Source organism: Plodia interpunctella, chromosome 17, assembly GCF_027563975.2.
Source record: "Plodia interpunctella isolate USDA-ARS_2022_Savannah chromosome 17, ilPloInte3.2, whole genome shotgun sequence".
Taxonomy (NCBI): Eukaryota; Metazoa; Arthropoda; class Insecta; order Lepidoptera; family Pyralidae; genus Plodia; species Plodia interpunctella.
This window is the reverse complement of record NC_071310.1, coordinates 5,769,350-5,788,360: the sequence shown is the minus strand read 5'-3', so window position 1 is coordinate 5,788,360 and position 19,011 is coordinate 5,769,350. Positions and strand designations below refer to the sequence as shown.

General features: G+C 33.5%; 3 protein-coding genes across 5 annotated transcripts; 1 reads left to right on the top strand and 2 right to left on the bottom strand.

Moving 5' to 3' along the window:
* Nucleotides 1–517: 517 nt before the first annotated feature.
* Nucleotides 518–5,863, bottom strand: LOC128677352 (uncharacterized). Of its 2 annotated transcripts, none has more exons than XM_053758114.2 (5): nt 5,703–5,863; nt 2,389–2,496; nt 1,916–1,993; nt 1,453–1,535; nt 518–1,185 (listed from the first exon to the last, which is right to left on the bottom strand). In XM_053758114.2, exons 1-5 carry the CDS (start codon nt 5,776–5,778, stop codon nt 1,012–1,014), a joined length of 519 nt encoding a protein of 172 aa, XP_053614089.1. In that variant the 5' UTR covers nt 5,779–5,863; the 3' UTR covers nt 518–1,011. The 2 variants fall into 2 exon arrangements, with proteins under 2 accessions (XP_053614089.1, XP_053614090.1); XM_053758115.2 differs by lacking the exon at nt 5,703–5,863 and adding an exon at nt 2,978–3,275.
* Nucleotides 5,864–7,174: 1,311 nt separating this feature from the next.
* On the top strand, nt 7,175–11,037 carry mtTFB2 (mitochondrial transcription factor B2). Its single transcript, XM_053757628.1, has 7 exons — nt 7,175–7,717; nt 8,407–8,548; nt 8,648–8,787; nt 8,894–9,043; nt 9,381–9,520; nt 10,361–10,525; nt 10,851–11,037. Exons 1-7 carry the CDS (start codon nt 7,259–7,261, stop codon nt 11,005–11,007), a joined length of 1,353 nt encoding a protein of 450 aa, XP_053613603.1. The 5' UTR covers nt 7,175–7,258; the 3' UTR covers nt 11,008–11,037.
* Afti (Aftiphilin) lies at nt 10,640–18,124 on the bottom strand. Of its 2 annotated transcripts, XM_053757625.2 has the most exons (5): nt 17,835–18,107; nt 15,851–17,019; nt 15,411–15,591; nt 14,785–14,892; nt 10,640–14,371 (listed from the first exon to the last, which is right to left on the bottom strand). In XM_053757625.2, exons 1-5 carry the CDS (start codon nt 17,926–17,928, stop codon nt 12,834–12,836), a joined length of 3,090 nt encoding a protein of 1,029 aa, XP_053613600.1. In that variant the 5' UTR covers nt 17,929–18,107; the 3' UTR covers nt 10,640–12,833. The 2 variants fall into 2 exon arrangements, with proteins under 2 accessions (XP_053613600.1, XP_053613601.1); XM_053757626.2 differs by lacking the exon at nt 14,785–14,892 and having other exon boundaries at nt 17,835–18,124.
* Between the last annotated feature and the right edge of the window lie 887 nt (nt 18,125–19,011).

Sequence of the window (19,011 nt, the reverse complement as noted above, 5' to 3'; positions counted from 1 at the left end):
ATTGCCTAACTAACGATTATGTCATAAAATAAACTAGTATAGCAACTAATATAGCATCAAGCAGAAGTTGCTAGGATATTCAGCCTCCACCTATTACATCTGGCATGGCAGCCTCGTGTTCGTGTGGGCTGGTAACTGTCTAATGTTACAACGCCCTGAATGAATATTGACGATGTATTCAAATCGTGCGCAACTTGAGCTTCCATGACAATGAACGACGCCTGGTCTTTTGTTACATATTCTTCATCTTTGACGTAATACTTTAAATTACATTTGTATATCCCACGATACGCATTAATCAGATTTATGTAGTAGTCCATATATAGGTAAGAATAGATTTTTGTGATTGTTTCAGTTTGATAAATTGCGTAAGAACGAAGTACCTAGTTGGTCCAATAAATTTCAAAAAAATGGCTTGGGTATCGACTCGAATTCAAGCAGTCAATTTAATTAAGTCATTAGTCAATTTAATTAAGTCAATCTATCAAGGCAAAAAAAAAACGGTTGTTGTATGGGAGCCCCATTAAAAATATATTTTATTCAGTTTCTTAGTATTATAGCAGCAATAGAAATTATTACATCATTTGTGAAAAATTCAATTGTCTAATTAGGTATGACTCTTCAAGAGATATAGCCTGGTGACAGAGGAGTCTCAGTACTAGGATCCCGTTTCTCGTACAATGGCCATATTAACATGTATTGTTTTATCACCAAAGAAGGAGTGTTACTAGATAACATAACTTGATATTTTTTAGACATTCGATATAGGTATATATAAGTAAAATAAATCTAAACCATAAGTTAAATCACCGACCAAACCTACTGTATACAGCGCACATATTCCGCGATGTCTATGCTGCTAATACGCTAATTTAAAATTAGTACAATACTAAAGAGCGTTATGCAAGGAATACATTTATAAATGGTACAAATATTCTTTTAATATGGCATTAAACATAAGTGGGCCATCATTAGCACCTGTGCTTATATAATTATAACTCATCCCTCTTATCAGCGATGATTGAGCTGTACTTTTGTGCTTTCATCAATGGAGCTAGCAGTGTAGTTGAGGGAGCGCCGCAGCAGCTTCTGCAGCGGGTTCTGGGTCTGCACCAGCACGGAGTAGCACAGGACCTGCTGGCTGTGCTCGTTAAACACGCGCCATTGCAGGTAGCCGCGTTGGTTCTGAAAAGACAAAATATTTTTATTTCACTTCAAACGAAAACAAAATTAAAATCATAGAAAATTATGAGGAAATGACAGCGTCTCTTTCAGCCTATAAAGTATAGCCAAACATTTATTATTTACATCAAAGTTAAGAGTTATTTTGATGAAGTTGGTACGTACGGTTGGAGTCTGGTTAAATACATTGCATTTTAATAAAATACCTTATTTTTATAATGGCGTCCATGTTAACTAGAAAGACTGAAAAAAAAATTTTGGTTAACTCACCAGAGCCATAATGGTGGGCACCATCATCAGGCTGGTCATGGAGCTATCCACGTTCGGAGAGACAGCACACTGCACGCACGATTCTAAAACAATACACACATTTTATTAATTAAACTACATATAACTACATAATTTAGCTTACGTTTTATGTAAGTATTTTAAGGTCTATGGTCATAATATTGAATTTTTAGTTATTAATAATATATTTTAAAAAATCAAAAGCATGAATGGAGTATGATCTGGGGTAGTTTTTTTGGTAAGGAAAGACATCAACGCGTTAATTGGCAAAATTTTATGTAACTAATATAATTAATTATTTATGTAGGACTAATGATATGACCCTAATGATATGTATATAGGTACTCGTACTTCCATAATAAATATTGTATTAACACGATATAGTCATTCTAGTACAACCTAGCCTATAGTAGGTTTTGAATTTAAATAAGTTTTTTATTCATACCTGGAGTGACCTGTGTTCTCATATTGACATAGTTGATGCTTATCACAACATCTTGATTCAGGTTTCTTGATGTGAATCCTGTGAAAATTACACCGTTTAGACAAGTAAACTTATGGAAAGTAAACCGTTCCGAAGGGCAATTTAATAGGAACAAAATTATATACTGAACACACTTTTGCCAAATTACATAAATATTCCGATTTGACGCCTCGTAAATTTAATTTTTGAGAAATAAATTGTTTGTGCAAATACGTCTGTTTTTCAGTATGACATATGTACGCAACCGCATGTTAAGTTGCCCTACGGTAATATCAACAAATTTCATTGAATTTGGCTAGGCAGGTCTGTACATGTAGGTATGCAAAAGTAAAAAAGAAAACAAATAAATACAACTTTTAGTATTACCTAGCTAGATATGAAGCATTACATAATTATTTTATCCAAATGGGTAACTGTGCAATATAAGATCGTACCAGCCTGGAACCGGGCGACCACAGGCACCATCTCCCCGAGTGTGATCAGGCACGGCAGTCTTGTTCCGCAGCCACGGATTTCTACAGCCCGCAAGTCGTAGGCCGATCCTGATGAATAAAAGAACTAAATATCGTGAACTCATGGGTGGCGTGATTCCCGCACTATTAATCTACTTAATTACATTTAATCTCGATTTTTCGAACTGGACCGGAATTGGAGCAGATCTGAACGTAGAACCGAACATCAAACCGGACCCGGAAGACCTGAGTTCCATACTCATGGTTATGTCTACCTCGCAATCGATTTAGACGTAATGTTTAGACCACCCCACCCAACCGTCTTGGATGGCTCAAAAGAGGTAATCTCGTATAATCTTTGAAAAGGAATCTCGTCTAATGTAGTAGAATACGTTAAAGTTCTTGATTGTTTTTTCAAGAATGTTTTGTGTAGTTGCTGTAATCTTTTCCAAAGATTTCAAAATGTAATTCCCTTAACATATTAATGTTAATTATATCACTTTTGCCCATATCTGCAAGTTGTAATAAAATTACTAAGTTGAAAGTCCCACTCAAAATTGGAGTTTCATACCCATGTCATTAATAGTGATTGTTAGGCAAAGCAAGGCTGAGTGGTGTGTATTATGAGCACACAAGACGTCGCGGAAACCGGATAATACAATAGAGTTTGCTTCACGAGTTATATTAGTGATGAATGATGACGATGATTTTATTACAATTTGTAATTTGAGAAGCGGTTAACTCCTGTGTTAGACGATTTGCGCATGATTAGGCATATTTTCATTATTAAGTACAGTACGTAGACATTTTCTTGCTTATTCCTCTATTTATTTCTTGGTATGTAGCTATAATATATGTATGTAGTATTGAGTAGTCTGTTGTATTGATTTGATTGATCTTCGACCTTTTGCAGCCGTCTCGTGCGCCGCGTCGGGTGACGCTCACACCGCTTATTTTACACTTTTGTAGAATACTTAGGTAAAAGTAAATGATGAAAGTCGAATGCAAGCAATAAACACTACGTCTTACAGTTTAGTGCTTGTAAAGGAATAAGTATGAAATCTGTGAATGAAAAAGCTAATTTAAGGCTCTAGACCTTTGGTGCACGAGTCCATCTCGTACTTGCCCGTTTTTATGATTGAAATTATTATGGTACCTGTTACCTACCTACTTTTAAAGATGCTAAAATTTTCGAGCCTGTTTTGGGTACCTACTCGTCCCGGATATATATAGTCCGGGTAAAACTAAAACCAGGCACGTGCATGAACGTACCTACGTTCATGCACGTGCCGGGTTTTAGTTTAGTTAAGTACATATAATAGCCATCATAGGCCGTAGCGTATATTTTTAATGTGAGGCAGTATCCTACTTATATTTAGACAATATGAGTAATAATGATATTATTACTCCTCTTGGGCGGGGCACCTTGGCTAGTCACGTCATGTTAAAAGAATATAAAATTACAATAAGTAATTAGGTAAGTAAGTATTATTAATTACTCTTATACACACAGATAGTTCTCGAAGGATGTCATGTTTTTAAAGGTCTTTCTTGTTCTAGAATAGATGGAATGAAAGGACACAGTCTCGAATCTTAGTCTAGTTGCCCTGAAATCCAGTAATCATGACGCGATCACTACTGGATTTCAGGGCAGAAAACTCTACGGTTCATGAATCTTGTGGTTTTGATCATGTTTTGATGAATGATTAGATACGATCTATGGCCAAGATATCGGTAAAAGACACAGTAACTCGATAAGTAACTAGTTAGGTACTTTAAATGTTTTGTATGTTGCGGTCCTACTTCTAACTTACAAAATGTTTTCTGGGAGACACGGACGGACGAATGAGTAGTAAAGATAAAATTAACTAGGTATATATCCATTTCACCAGTTGTAGATTTTTTATCACATACATGCAGATTGCAGACAGTGATAGGATAATTCTTACGCTTCACGAAGATAACAATGCATGTTCATTCACTATCACTACCTACCTATATAATTTTTTTTCACACGATTGCGTTGCGATTACGCAGGACGCAAATGATATGCCTGTTTTTTTAATAAATGTCTCTGACCATTAGGTACACATAGATTAGGTCTGATTAGGTTCATCTATTACTTAGTTACCATATATGCTTTTAAGGTAATATAGGTAAATCAATACACCCTATCCTAGTAAGTTGTAGTTACTTTCTACGTCTGCCAGGTGTCCCGTGGCGAGAGGCATTTGAGTTTTTGGCAATATAATAAGCTAGAGAATTGCCACCTGAGATTGACACAGCTGACCGTATTTTTGTAGATAAGAAACTTTTGCACTCTTTCTATCCATTCAAAGCTGCAACGGATTTGTTGCTGTGGTGGTCTGGTTGTCAATTTCATAACTATATTCTCTCTCATATTTTGAGAAAATACATATTTATTTTTAAAATATTTAATCTGTTTCAATTGTCCTCGTGCTGCTTAATCTCGAAGATTTTAATGTTAACTTTTCCCGCTGAAAGAAAAAAAATGATTTTCGTCTTATTTGTCATTTGTAAAAAATCTTAGTATTTTTTTTTTATACCAATGACGGATGCATTGTGCTGCTACTGGTGTGGTGGTGGCCAAGGCATCCGGCACTAATTATGATTAGGTATATTATTAACCGGCATGTGGTGGTCTGATTAGTTTAGTCATTCGTCGCAACAGTACTACCTACTGAGCATGTTTATTAGAGCTTAGGCATGGGATATGAACTTATATTTAGCTTAGATTAGAAAATATTGAGGTAGTGCCTCCCTCGGTTTATACATTTTGTAGTTGATAATACATATCTACAAAGAATATATATTATACGCATACTTCGTTTTAATAAGTACCTACCTACTTTTAGGTACCAAGTACCAATCAATCACGGCTAGTAATCAGTGAATTTACACTTAACTGTCGAGTCATAAATGATAACAAACGACTGTCATATCATATAAGTTTTATGACGAATAAATTGTTTAGATTTACAATATCTATACTCAATAATACCTACAAAGAGAAATCTAATTGACTACTTAATTCATTTTGTGACGTCGCGTGCTGAAATATTAGTATACCTAAAGTGGGTTAGTATTTGCTTAGGTATCATTATGAATGTATTAATTTCTATTTTAAATTACAAAACTATACAGGATATCAGTTTTGTTAACGTTGTGTCAATATCGCCGGTATACCTACTATTGAGATACTTGGGCTTATTTAGGTACGTTAGTTAGCAGAATGTCCACCACCACAATGAAGTAGTTATTACAAAAAATCTTACCACAATCTTCAAAAATGACAGCTGAGCCGTATGTTAATACGTAAATAGACATAAAAAAAAACTCGCTAAGAACCATTTTACAATTTCAGATTAAATGCACTTCTATAGACAAACGTGAACTTCGCATGCAGATACAATGTACTGATTTAAGGTACTGCATGATATAAAGTGGTTTTTCGGTCCGAGATAATCAGAGTCGATAAAGTCATCGTAGCTACTTTACTAATTCAGCTGCATTATGATTGTGATTAATTATAGAATTAATCATCGAATTATCAAAATAATCATAAGTTGAACTCTGTTTTGTTACGCATACGAGATGATATTAACATAAATAAAAATAATTTGAATGATACAAATAATGGGTGTAGGTACTTATGTACCTCCATAAGCCTCAGAAAAGGTATTAAGATAAACGATTCTTACTTGTGCCTGCGTGTTATTTGTCTCTCCCCTAGTATATTTAAGTACTTATTGATTGATAAAAACACTGTTTTTAAACCTTCCGCCCATCTATAATGAAAACCGGGAATTAAACAACGGATGTTTCTGGTCTGTTTGATTCCGGTTTGAAGAACCTCCTACGAAGTACTTACTAAAGCCATGCCTCTTACCCATTCTCTTACGATAAGACCCTATGATTATGTTCTAAATAACAAATTATAAAAAAAAATAAGTTCGATCACCATTGTCAGCATCGGTTGGCAATGGTGATCAGCATGTGGGCAACGGTGATTAAAACATATCGCAAACAAAATTGTTCGCAGAGTCCCATCCAGTACAGTCGGCATGAGCCCAGAACCCACAAAAAGTACACCGGTTGTATGTTTCATTGTCTCTTCTGAATTCACCACATACAAGACACAAGTTACATGCATCTTCAGCATCGTCAATATCTCATTATCTTGGCATAACTCGTCTGTTTTCACGTTTGACTCCGAAGTATCATTTGATTCTTGTAGAATTTTATTCTTAACCTTCTCATGACTGACCTTCTGTGGCTTCCTCTGCTTTCCTATTAGTTTTCCATTGTTTTTCTCAAATTTTGCCTTCCTTTTATTTTCTTTTTCAACTAGATCATCTTTGATTGCTGTAGATGTTAAAATCGCTGCATGCTGTTTCTTTCTTCCTTGTCTTACCTTAACAACAGTTGCTTTCTTAGGAATCTGAATGAAATTTTAAATGCTTGGGAGATTCTTTGATTTTGATGGAATATCAAATTGAGACGACGATGCAGTCGATAGAGTAGTAGTGGGACAAAATGTGGATGTAGGTACATGGAATAGGAAAAAATTGTTCTGGCTCAACAGAAATCAATTCTGAAATAGAGTCAGTAGGATCCTGAACAACGATTGGCTCTAATGAAAGGACTTCAAACAGTGCTGCACTCTAGTTATGTTGCTGTGTATGCTATATTTCTTTTGCACTGCAATATCACAAACTGTCATTGTCAAATTTTCTTGTCACAGCGTTTAAATAACCGCTGAAGAGTTAGTAAACAAAACAAACACGAGCAAAATAATAATATTTTATTAAAACTATTTAATATTAAACCTATGTCATTTGTTGTATTTAATAAAAGTAATAATAATTTACCTTTTACACTCCACCAGAAAATGTATGCTAGAAAAATATATAAGTCAGTGTCGAGAAATAGCGCTCGTAACGATATTTTTAGGTTACGACACAAACTAAATACAGAAAATGAGAAGAAAGCTCCACAGTCAGCTCCAGATGTTCTCAAATACTTAGATAGTTTTCCAGAGTACTGTACGCTCAAAGATCAACTTCCAAAATCATTACTCAGAAAATATAAAACACCTGAGAATATGTACCTTATAAATAAAAGCACCGCTGAAGAAATAGTTACTGTAATGAAAAAGTATATTGAGAAAGATTGTCCAATAGTAGAAGTTAACCCTGGATTGGGTTTTATGACTCGAGAACTTTTAAAACAATTACCCAATCATATATACCTATATGAAATGTTAAATCATTTTTCTCCACACCTCAATGTAAGTTTCATGGAATCTTACTGTAAGTAAACATGTTACATAGCAATTCAAATCAACCTAGTTAAAACTTAGTAAACCACAGGTGCATGGTAGTAGCAAATTTTAGATGTCAGTGGCATGAATCAGCAAACTTAAGTTTATAGCTTTCATCCTATATGATTCTTATTATATGTGAATATGGTAGTTACTATCATTAGATCAAGATTTCAAATAATTAATCAAATTTACTAATACTACTAATAATAGTATAAATTTAATAGAATAAATTTATCACATATATTGAACTTAGACCAAAACACAGACCTAAACTTCATGATTGATTTATAACCAATATTTTAAAATTTACAATGTAAATTTTGATATTTAATTTTAGTATGGGAAAGCATTCTCAAAAATTATCAGGAAGTTCCCAAGAGAGTAGTTTCTGAGAAAATTTTGGCAGTACCTACATCACTGGACATGACTGATGTGGTTTTAAAACATTATTTATGATCATATTAAATAAAAACTTCTAATTGCATCAAATTGCATTTAGATTTCACTTTAATTTTAACCAAAACCATGTACATAAGATTTATCTTTTGAATTAGTCCATGAATAATGCATACTTTTTAATTAGTAGTCTCTCATCCTCTAATTTTTAAATAGTTATCTCTCGTCCTCTCACTTTTAAATTATTTATTCCACAGCAATTGAAAAGTGCACATCCAAATCGAATAACATACAGAGTGGCAGATTTCTTTGGAATGTGGAAGTTGGCTTTCAAAGACAAACTTGATCAAGGCAATAGAATTAAAGAGTTATTAGGTGACTTGGCTACTGATAGTAATGGTAAGAAAGATTTTATGTACTAGATGATTCAAACTTTAATATAGTGCCTATTACCTACATAGTAATGGGCTCTCTTACAATGTTTAATTTTTTTTTCAGATAGGGTTGTAAAGATAGTAGGATCAATGCCAGGGCTATCTTTTGTGAAACATATGATAAACAACATTATTTTCCATAATACCACTAGCCAGCTGGGAAGGCCTGATCTCTTTATCACAATGCCTGGATATCACTACGAAGTATGTGTTCATTCAATTACAAACTGTTAATAAATATATTGATATGATGACTGAATAAATATTAAATTGAAATTGTAAATAACAAAAGGTTTTCAATTTGTTTCAGTTTCTAACAGACAATGAAATACAAATTAACAAACACAAATCAATTCCTGCCTTGTTTCAAATGTTATTTGATTATAAAATATTGACAAATGTGCCTAAAGTTCATTTTTTACCTTGGACTTACCATCAAACTGGGAAACGAGTGACAATGGTGAGTAATTGAGGTCCACAGGTAACTGCACGGTGCTGTCAGTGTTAAAATGATATATAATCTAGAGTCTCAAAACGTATTAACTATCATTTAAATTAGCAGTCAAGGGTGTTAAATCAAAAAGCAATCTACAAGAATTTTGAAGGGCCTGCTATACTACTCATATGAATATGACACAATGTAGTAGGTACCTAAGATGTTTTAAACACCTTGTGTGCTGACAATACAATCATTCGAATTGCCCATATCAAATTCGATTTTATGTTGTTCAGTATTTTGAAGCTGACTGTACAATCGCAGAAATTTCGGATTTCTAGTAACCAGTTAAATTTTGCAGATGGACGAGCATCGATTGTATCTAGTCAATATAACTCAAAAGGAGAAACTACCATGCCCACCGGAATACTTGCCACTGCTGTGGTATTTCTTCAAGCCGCACATGTTAACAAAGACTACAAAAATTATACCTATGTTGGAGTAAGTCCTAAGCTTATTAGCCCCGGGACATCGCTCCCGTGGGAATTTCGGGATTAAAAGTACCCTGTGTTATTCTAGGTTACTTATATCCCATATAGGTAGGTATACATAATACCAAACATTCGTTTTTTTAATACCTATTAGTAGGATGTTTACATTCTGTAAAACAAAAAATTTTTCTTAGTTTTAAGTATTTTTTTTTATTTAGGTACTTTGTTTTAATTACATAAAATTTACTTAGTCATTAATCTTAAGTTAGTTTTTTTATTTATTTTTATATGTATAACTAGCGGTCCGTCCCGGCTTCGCTCGGGTAAAAACAATAAATTACTTATAGACCTAAACCTTCCTCCGGAATCACACTATCTATTGGTGAAAACCACATGAGAATCCATGTAGTATTTTTGAGTTTATCGTGAACAGACAGACGCGGCAGGACTTTAATTTGTAATATGTATGGATACAGATTCTTTGCTAAACACTTGTTACTTAAACCACAAATTTCGAACACTTCTTTCTTGTTGATTGTGTTATTGCTAAATCTTTACTAAAATATAAGGATATAATGAATACAAGTAACTATTAATCTTCTAGTACTTTTGATGGGTTTTTATAATCGCTTCTTCGCGCACGTACCTAACCACGTACATAGATAGTCTAACCAGTAAGTGGGTGTCTTAATACTAGTTGGCGATAGTAAATATAGATCTATTTTTCATTGGTTTTGAACTCACAATACTTATTTTCTGTGTTTCAACGATAATACTTTTTACCCTAACCTCTATATAAAAATATATACCCAATATTGATTATAATATTATGTGCTTAACCTTTCCCTAGGCAGTGGATACCAGGATGTGGTGTTTGGCTCATTTCTGGTCAAGACCCTCCAGACATAAACAAGGAAATAGCACCCAACGAAGATGATGCTGAACTCCCACACATGACAATTTTCACTGAATTCGGTGATTTGAATCTAAGGCAAAAAATCACAGTATTTAAAAAGTAAGTATTATTTGTACGCTATCTTGTTCCCCGCGCCCCGCTCCGCCTCCAAAACGGTGGACGAACAGCGCGAGGTAGCGGCCAACGAGAGTATGGTGAAAACATAACATTACATTTACTTTACAACTTTTTATTTATGTATTAAACGTCATTGTTCCAAGTAAAAACATACTTATAAACAAATGGGAGAATTTAATTCTAGAAGCATTATCTCCTAGCTAACCACTTTATAGCTTGTGGAACCAAATCTACAAATCTATGAGTGGCTACTTGACTGGGTAAAAATTAAAATGCATATAAATAGCCTATTATAATCTTGTTTCAGATTTGTATCATTGCCAGAGTTTGAACAGTGCCCTTTCAAAGTGACTATGGAAAGCAATTTGCCTAAGTTTGTGGTGCCTTTAGACGACGACGACAAGGACAGTATGGTCACACACATAGACGATATGGATAATTCGGATGTAGAAACTGAAAGTTAATGAATAAAACTGTTTATAAGGATAAATTAATTTATCTCATATTTACAATGTTAATACATAAAATCAACATACTTCACAAAGTACAGCCGCAATCAAACGAGCAGATCGTTGCGTAGCTTCTACTAACGATAAATCAAATAATTCTCTTTCAATCTTCAAGTCTGTGAACCGAAAATGGACGAGTAAATAAATTTAATGTTTATGATGTGGGCTACTTTAGGGGTAAAATATGAAAAAAAAACGCAAAATGTATATAATAAATATATTGTGTCGTATCAATTTGAAAGGGCTTATTTTAGGATCAAATTTATTTTATAACGTATAATTTAAAGCAAGCAATCATAGAATAAATACGGTAAATCCATTACCGTCCTAACTCTAGTCTAGACGCTCCCAATCCAAGCACCAACTGCAAGTTCTGTACACTTCTTGTTTCTGTATGTTTTACGAAAGTTCAGGCTTAGCAGTTTCGGTGATTAGAGAGGATGACGAATGATCGATATTCCCATTTTTTTTCTGGTATAAATTTTAACGTTGAAATTAAACCAGAAATATATCTTAATCTAATAGATCTAAGGATCCTAAAAACAATCCCTTTCCTTTGATATGTCACAACACGATATATAATGCGAAACTTTAAAAAGTACTTATTATTATACCTATAAATTAACCTTCAAATATTAAATTGATTTACATATTACGTCCAAAGTCTATCTTCATACAAACGCGTAAGAAGAAAAAGTATTTGATCAAGGAACAGAACCTTCTCCCTCGTAGTTTTCATCTAGACACAATACGCACTATTCTTGAATGCCCATTAAGACACAATTCCGACTTACCGTTAGCAGAATATTCAGATGTATTAAAATCCGAAGTCCATCGTTATTGACTTGGCGATTTATATGAAATTTGATTTTGGAAAAAGGTGATAAATTATCAAAACATTTTTTTTTTCAAAACTAGGTGATTGGTTTTTAGTTTTTCTATCATAAATTTCTTATCATAATAGTGAAAATGTAAAGAAGTATTCTGCAAAATAATTATGAAGCGTGAAATGAGACAGAAAAGACAGTTACATACAACGGGGGATAGATCGTCGTACCCAAGCAACAGGACTTCGAGATTGGACTCGCAACTTTTATAAAAAAATAATCTCGAAATTTAAAATAAAATACTGATAAGGAGATACATTGAACAATTAAATACCTACAATAAAATATTGCCAAATAATACAAAAAACATCCTACAGAAATGGCTCTAATATTAATTTCATAATTGCTGATTTACATTTTATACATCATATGTACTACCTATATACAAACAATATTAAATCTGACTTTTGCTAATAATGATTTATATCAGACTTGATTTTACTACTAATATCAGCTATATTATAATATATTCCATTGTGTGATTAGTCATGCTAATCACACAATGGAATATATAGACAGGATAGTGACCCTTCTATATTAATGCTACTCGGCCGTAGCTAAGCTCAGGATTGCTTTTTTAAAATAATATTTAACCATTTTTACAATATTTTTTTTTCATTGAACATGTATAATGTTGGGACTGTCAACACAAAACGAAAGATAATGATAAATTTGATAAATAATCACATACCTTACATTATTATGTGTATTTAATCAATACACGCAGTTAAATCACAAAAGTCATAAGAAGTCTTAACGGTGCGATAACAAATATTTTAAAATTGAAACCTCCACCTATATAGAAAGTAAAAAAATTATACCATAAATTAAGTACCATTTATAAAACAACTGTTATAAGTTTAGGAAATGCTGTTATAAGGATAGGGAACTCTGTTATAAGTTTTGGAAATGCTTATTGTTATAAGATTTATGGTTGCCAGTCTTCGGCGTAATATAATTTAGGCTGGGAATGTCAAGTGGAAGTTGGTTATTATTTACAAACTTTCGATTCGGGGGTTTCTGAATATTTGAATTTGTGTGAACATTGAAGCTGATCGTGTTCAAACCATTCTGAGGTTTTACACTAGAACTGGATACAAAATCCGTCCATTCATCGTCGTCAATTAACGCAGGCGCTTTTGTTGACAATGACTGCGTTTGCTTTGGGTTACTGGAGACAAATTCTCCCCAAATATCGTCATCTGGAATTTGATTAGTGACAACAGTTTTCTGGCTATGAATAGGTGTGCCAACTTTGCTGCTCCCACTTGTTTCATTTTTAAGAGAAGGAAGAGTTTCGACTGGGTTAAACCGTGATAAATCTTGCAAATCTATACCTGGGTTAGGCCAATTAATTTGAGAGTAACTCTCTAGAGATAAGGGCTGCAATATTTGGCCAGATTTTGGTTGGTTTTGTGTAGTGCCTGGATTAGTAAGCACTTGTCCTGTAGTCCCAGTAGATATAGGCTGTAATATACTACTACTGATTCCTGAACATGATGGACCTTTTATGTAATGACTCTCTATAGGTTTAGGTAAAGCTTCTAATGGCTTTGCACAGTTTGATAATGATATGTCTTCACATTTAATGGTGTTATTATTAGGGAAAACACACTTAAATTCTGAATTATTTTCATGCTGCAATGAATTATTATCGTGTAGTTTATTACATACTTTGTTACTTTCAACACTATTGAACTCAAAATTAACACCTGGCTTGGAAGGTACCGCAAACTGGAATGTATCAAAATCATCATCAAAACTATCATTAATTTTTGATGACCCTTCCTTTACATCTATTTCTACATTAATGGATTGATGAGGGACTTCGTTACTCGATTTACCATGTTCTTCAGGCACTGCTTTTGCAGAGATCTCGGAACTGGTCATAAAGTCTGTAAAATCTTCAAAAGTTTCTTTAATTTCTCCCGGATCAGGCCAATTTAGAGTTGGAATTATTGGTTCTAATTTAATTGGTTGTAGTAACTGTGTCTGATATGTTACATTTGATTTTGGCAAAGCGTTATCATCTGTGTCTTTTTTTTCGGAAGGCTGTGGATTGCTTTCCACAGGAGTTCCTCTGAAATTTTGAAATTCCCAATATTCATTATCAGTCTCCGTGTTGCTCGGTGCCAATGTAACAGGGGGAATGACGGCATTATTTTCATCAGTTTTCAAACTGTCCATAACTGGTTGTGGAATGAGGACGGTGGGTGCGGGGCCGCAGTCGTAATGAATGGTCTTAGATCTCGGTGTTTCTGAATCTGTTGGTGTGAAAATATGTGTGTCTGGCAAACTAATCTGTCGTATAGGCTGCACGCTTATGCTGCTAGAGTATATCTTATCTTTTTTTGTTGACATGGAAGCTTCAAAAACGTCCAAGTCTGTTGGTCTTGGCTCTATGACGGCGTTTTCACCTTCATTACTGCAAGCTGGAAGCATAAAATTGAAAATATTAGAACTATTCAAATGTAGAACTACCATACCTCAAAATTTTTGTAGGCAATCAAAGGGGGTGTAAAACGATATTCATGGCGGATGAAGCCGCAGGCAAAAGCTAGAAGTTAATAATTGGAAACGAGATACATATTGTTAATTTCATTTATACTAGCTGAGAATTTTTATTTAAAAATTACCCTAGCATTCTTTCATATTATGTTCTACTTTCAGCAAAAAGAAAAGTTAAACTATTTTTTTGTGATAGAGTAATAAATATCCAAACAAACATACATCCATCCACTCTGGCGAAATTCATATTTATAATATGTATTAGTAATGTTATAAGTCAAAATATTTGTTATGGTTTTATCGAGCTACAACATTACTAGCTAATACGTGAACTTACCATGTGACAATAACTCGGATATTTTAAGGGTGGAGTGGGTATGAGCCATTTGGTCCAGGGTGGCCATTAGGTGTTCTAAATCTAGGAGGAGCGCTTCGGCGTATGTGACTATAGGATAAAGGTAAGCAAGGAAAGTGGGGGAAATCCATGTGCAAGACATGCAAAAAATACAAATGTGAGAAATGTGAATTTCAACAGCAGTTACTTATAATTAGGGCTTATGCTTATTATATGCTCTGGTTCTACTTGTATGGGTTGTCAACTTCGTGTACAATTCCTAATGTTGTTAATGATATAGAATTATTATCCTCTGCATGATTTGTTTCTCAATCAGCAAGTAACATGTGTGAGTATATTTATATAATTTTTTAATTGACTAGTAGAAAAGCTTAAGGCTTCATGTGTTTTCAAGTAATTTCATCTTGTTTACAATTCATATGGAATATTGAGAATTGAATATGTGAACAAAGGCAGTCTCACACTCACCCTTAAATGTAGTTATATGTTATAGCAGTGAACCCCTCTCTCTATTTCTGTGCACATACATAGCGTGAATTTTGACAGTCTCCCAAAAACTGTTCACAAGTAATGTAATTTACATACAATTTATAAGCAAATGTACTTACATTCTTGACCATTAGATGCAAAAGGATCACCCCAAGTAGTGGATTTCGAAGTCCCTTTATCAGGATTTGTGGTTTCACTTTGAGTGTTGGAAGTAGACACTTGTTTTTGAGGTTGTAAAGGTGCAGTGGTAAGATTTGCTGCATATTTTGGCATGTTGTAATTCCATTTTGGGCCAAATAGCTGTAATGAAATATAAAACCTTGTATAGGGTGAGCTAAGAGTAAGTAATAAAAAGAAAATTTGTAGGATGTGGCAAAAGATGATCAGTTTGAGTTTCTCCATCACTTGGTAGATGTGATTAGTATTGCTCAGATGTGATACATCGAAGGTAAAACACGGAATGATCCTATTTTAAATTGGCTTTAAAATAGGAACATTCCCGCATTAAATGAACAAATACAATTAGGTACTGTAGTAATAAAAAATAAATAAAACTTACTATATTTCTTGAGTCTATGCATAGAGATTTCAATAGGGTTTTCTGTGCTAAAGAGTTGTTCCAATTTACTATATATGGCTGCCTCACATCTGTTTCCATCAAATGGCCCCATGTTTCATTAAGTACTGAATCAAGCTTGGCTTCTAGTATTTCATCAGATTCAGCTATTTCTTCTTTGAAGATAGAAGTTAAGACTTTATTAATATTTTCCATAATTTGATTTTCATTTTCTGGAAGTGATGGTAAATTCAAAACTGGAACTTGCTGAGAATTCTCACTAGAACAATTATCATTTTTAGCACCAGCTGTTGATGACTGAAAATCATCAAAGTCTCCAAAATCATCATCTTCAATCATGATTGCCTTATCATTGTCATTAAAATTTTCTGGTTGAGATTGATTAGAACTATCTTCAAAATTTGCAGTGAAATTTCCAAAATCAGATTTTATTGGTTCTTCCTTACCCCAAGGACTTTCTTCTTTGACTAAGACATCTTCTATAGTATTGTTCACAGGTTTATTATTTGAAGTTATGAATTGAAAATCATCAAAATCATCATCTGCTTCCTCATCTTTCACAACATTGGATGTTGTGTCAAAGTTGTCCACTTTTATCTCACTATTTATATTATCTGAACATTCAACATGCTCTTGTTCATTAAGATTTGATATTTCATCTTTATTGATTTCATTTGATACTATCTCCACATCTGTTGTGTCAATTTCTTCATTAATATTCTGTTTAAAAACTTCTTCAAGATTTTCTGTATTGTGTTCATCTATTGGATAATTACTTACTTCAATATGAAGTGAACTATTTGATATACTTCCTAAATCATTTTCATGATTACTAGATTCACATTTTTCTTCCTCATTATCTCTAAGAACTGCTTTTATATCTGGAGGTTCGGTGGCATCCAATTTCAAATCTAAATCCTCAATATTAACTTCTTCTTCTATATTCAGTTGATTTTTATTTTTATCAGTAGCACTCTCCAAGTTCTCTATGATTTCTTCTGGTTTGCCTGAGATATTGTTTACCTCATAAACAGCATGATTTGAAAATACTGTGGTGGTAATGGGTTCTTCTGAAGCAGTTGATTGCATGTTGTTGAAAGAACTAAAGCTTCCATAATTGTAATCATTGCCATCATCATCATCATAAGGTACTGAAAACAAGATATTGGTTTTATATTTTTTGATATTTCTCATTAAGTACTTTTATTTCATAAGGGACTTTAGTGACATATACTTTGTGCTGTATATATACTTTCGCTTACAGTGTATATTATTAAGAACACATTAAAGACTGTCCCTCTTAATGTTAATAACAATTTCTTTAGTTTATTACTTGTCACACTTAAAAATTGTAAAGTGAGATAGGCTTGAAACATATTTTAATGTCTACCGGTCTGGCACCAGTTAAATGATTGCTTATCTATTGTGTCTCGGTTTTGTGGGATAGATAGGTTAACTTGAAATAGGTAGGTTTTATTTTTTAAAGGGGAAAAAAGCTTTAAAATGACATCTTTATACAGGCAATAATGTAGTAACCAGACCCTTGAGATTGAACCTCAATTTCAACAATGACAACAACAACTACACAGTTATTGCGCTTTGCAAATCTAGGCTCTGTTTAACCCTTTCGCAGACTGGAATTCAATATTTATATATTTTTTGTAATAAATCACCGTAGCGCCCCCCAATCCATGTATTCTGATTACATGTCATAATCCAGATATAATATCTGCACAATCTTTTGTATCTAAGTATTCATAGCCTGCAGTTCTAGATATTCCTTTTTACTTTTAAAATTATATTATTAAGGCTTAGCTATTAATAACTAAACTATATAGTATTCACAATAAGTATTATGAAATCATAGGTAAGCTCTTTAGTGGTGATAATTGTAACAGCTGTACATTATTTTAAACATTTGAATTTAAGGAAAGGGTTCAAAGTTTACAGAAATAAATGTACTCACGATTATATTGTAAATCAAATTCCTCTGTATCTTTGTCGTCTTCACATTGTTCCAGAGGTGGTGGAGTACTGCTAACGAGTGGAGGAATCGACATCTTTGAACAATAACTAAGCACTAGGAATTCGCACTTTAGGGAAAATCACTTAATAGGGTGTTAGCAGGTATATGGTAATTATTTTGTTACTATATAATAATGTATTTTTATGAAAACTATTAATTATTATATTTAGTAGAATCGAGGACAGCTGTTATTATTTGACAAAATTTTGCTATGATGTCGACGATTGATTGAATGGTTTGACAGTCTTGACTGTCATGTCACCTTATTGACATATTGCAATTTATGGTTCTTGTCTTTTTAAGCAAATATAACAATCACATTCAATACACCACACACATAAGCAAAGATCAACGAGCATTTATCAGCGAGCTTTAAATGATAGATGAAACTCGCGACTTTAGATGATTTTAACATGGATTAAGTACTACGGAGTACACCTACTAATTCCATGGATTTTAAAAAGAAAGACTACGACGGGTTAACGTATCCAAATGTTGATTTCTATATCACTTCTTGGCCCCATCCATACAGTTCATTTCGTGCAAAGCGCCAGATTATGTTGGGCCTTATTAAGCCGGGCACATGGTGAGGGACATAAGATTTTAACATTCTGTCTAGTAGACGCATTTATCTATCTATTAATTGATGTATTGATGTCAAAATATAGTATAATATAAAAGCGAATCATCTCACTCACTCACTCATCACGAAATCTCGAAAACTACTGAGCCCATGAAGATGAAATTTGGCAGGAAGGTAGATTGTGACTAGGAAACGTTCGCTAAGAAAGAATATTTCGAAATTCCATCCTTAAGGGGGTGAAATAGGGGTTTGCCAATTTGTATGAAACTACGTCGTTTTTGAAGTAACACACATGTACACATGAAATTTTTAAATTAAATTTATAGTTGGTAAAAAATAAAGGGCCTATTAAGCAAAGCTCAGCGCAGATGGCGCTACTAGTACAACTAAGGTAGACAAACATTGCCAATGGAGACAAAAAGCGCCAATCTTCAATAAGACATGACGAAGTCGGAAGTTTTCTGTGTCTACTCTACAGTAAAAAACATTAGAAAAACGGGTGTTTTTTCTTTTTTTGTTAAAATAGAACTAGCA

Bases quoted from the DNA above. Each gene is read 5' to 3' on its own strand.
- LOC128677352 (XM_053758114.2), bottom strand. From the start codon at position 5,778: ATGGTTCTTAGCGAGTTTTTTTTTATGTCTATTTACGTATTAACATAC. The intron at 2,497-5,702 runs GTAAGATTTTTT...TTTATTCATCAG, and splicing joins TGTCATTTTTGAAGATTGTG to GATCGGCCTACGACTTGCGG. The intron at 1,186-1,452 runs GTGAGTTAACCA...TTGTCTTTTCAG, and splicing joins TGCCCACCATTATGGCTCTG to AACCAACGCGGCTACCTGCA.
- mtTFB2 (XM_053757628.1), top strand. From the start codon at position 7,259: ATGTCATTTGTTGTATTTAATAAAAGTAATAATAATTTACCTTTTACA. The intron at 9,044-9,380 runs GTGAGTAATTGA...TAAATTTTGCAG, and splicing joins CTGGGAAACGAGTGACAATG to ATGGACGAGCATCGATTGTA. The intron at 10,526-10,850 runs GTAAGTATTATT...ATCTTGTTTCAG, and splicing joins AAAATCACAGTATTTAAAAA to ATTTGTATCATTGCCAGAGT.
- Afti (XM_053757625.2), bottom strand. From the start codon at position 17,928: ATGTCGATTCCTCCACTCGTTAGCAGTACTCCACCACCTCTGGAACAA. The intron at 15,592-15,850 runs GTAAGTTTTATT...ATTTCATTACAG, and splicing joins GCATAGACTCAAGAAATATA to CTATTTGGCCCAAAATGGAA. The intron at 14,372-14,784 runs GTAAGTTCACGT...TTATGCTTCCAG, and splicing joins ATCCGAGTTATTGTCACATG to CTTGCAGTAATGAAGGTGAA.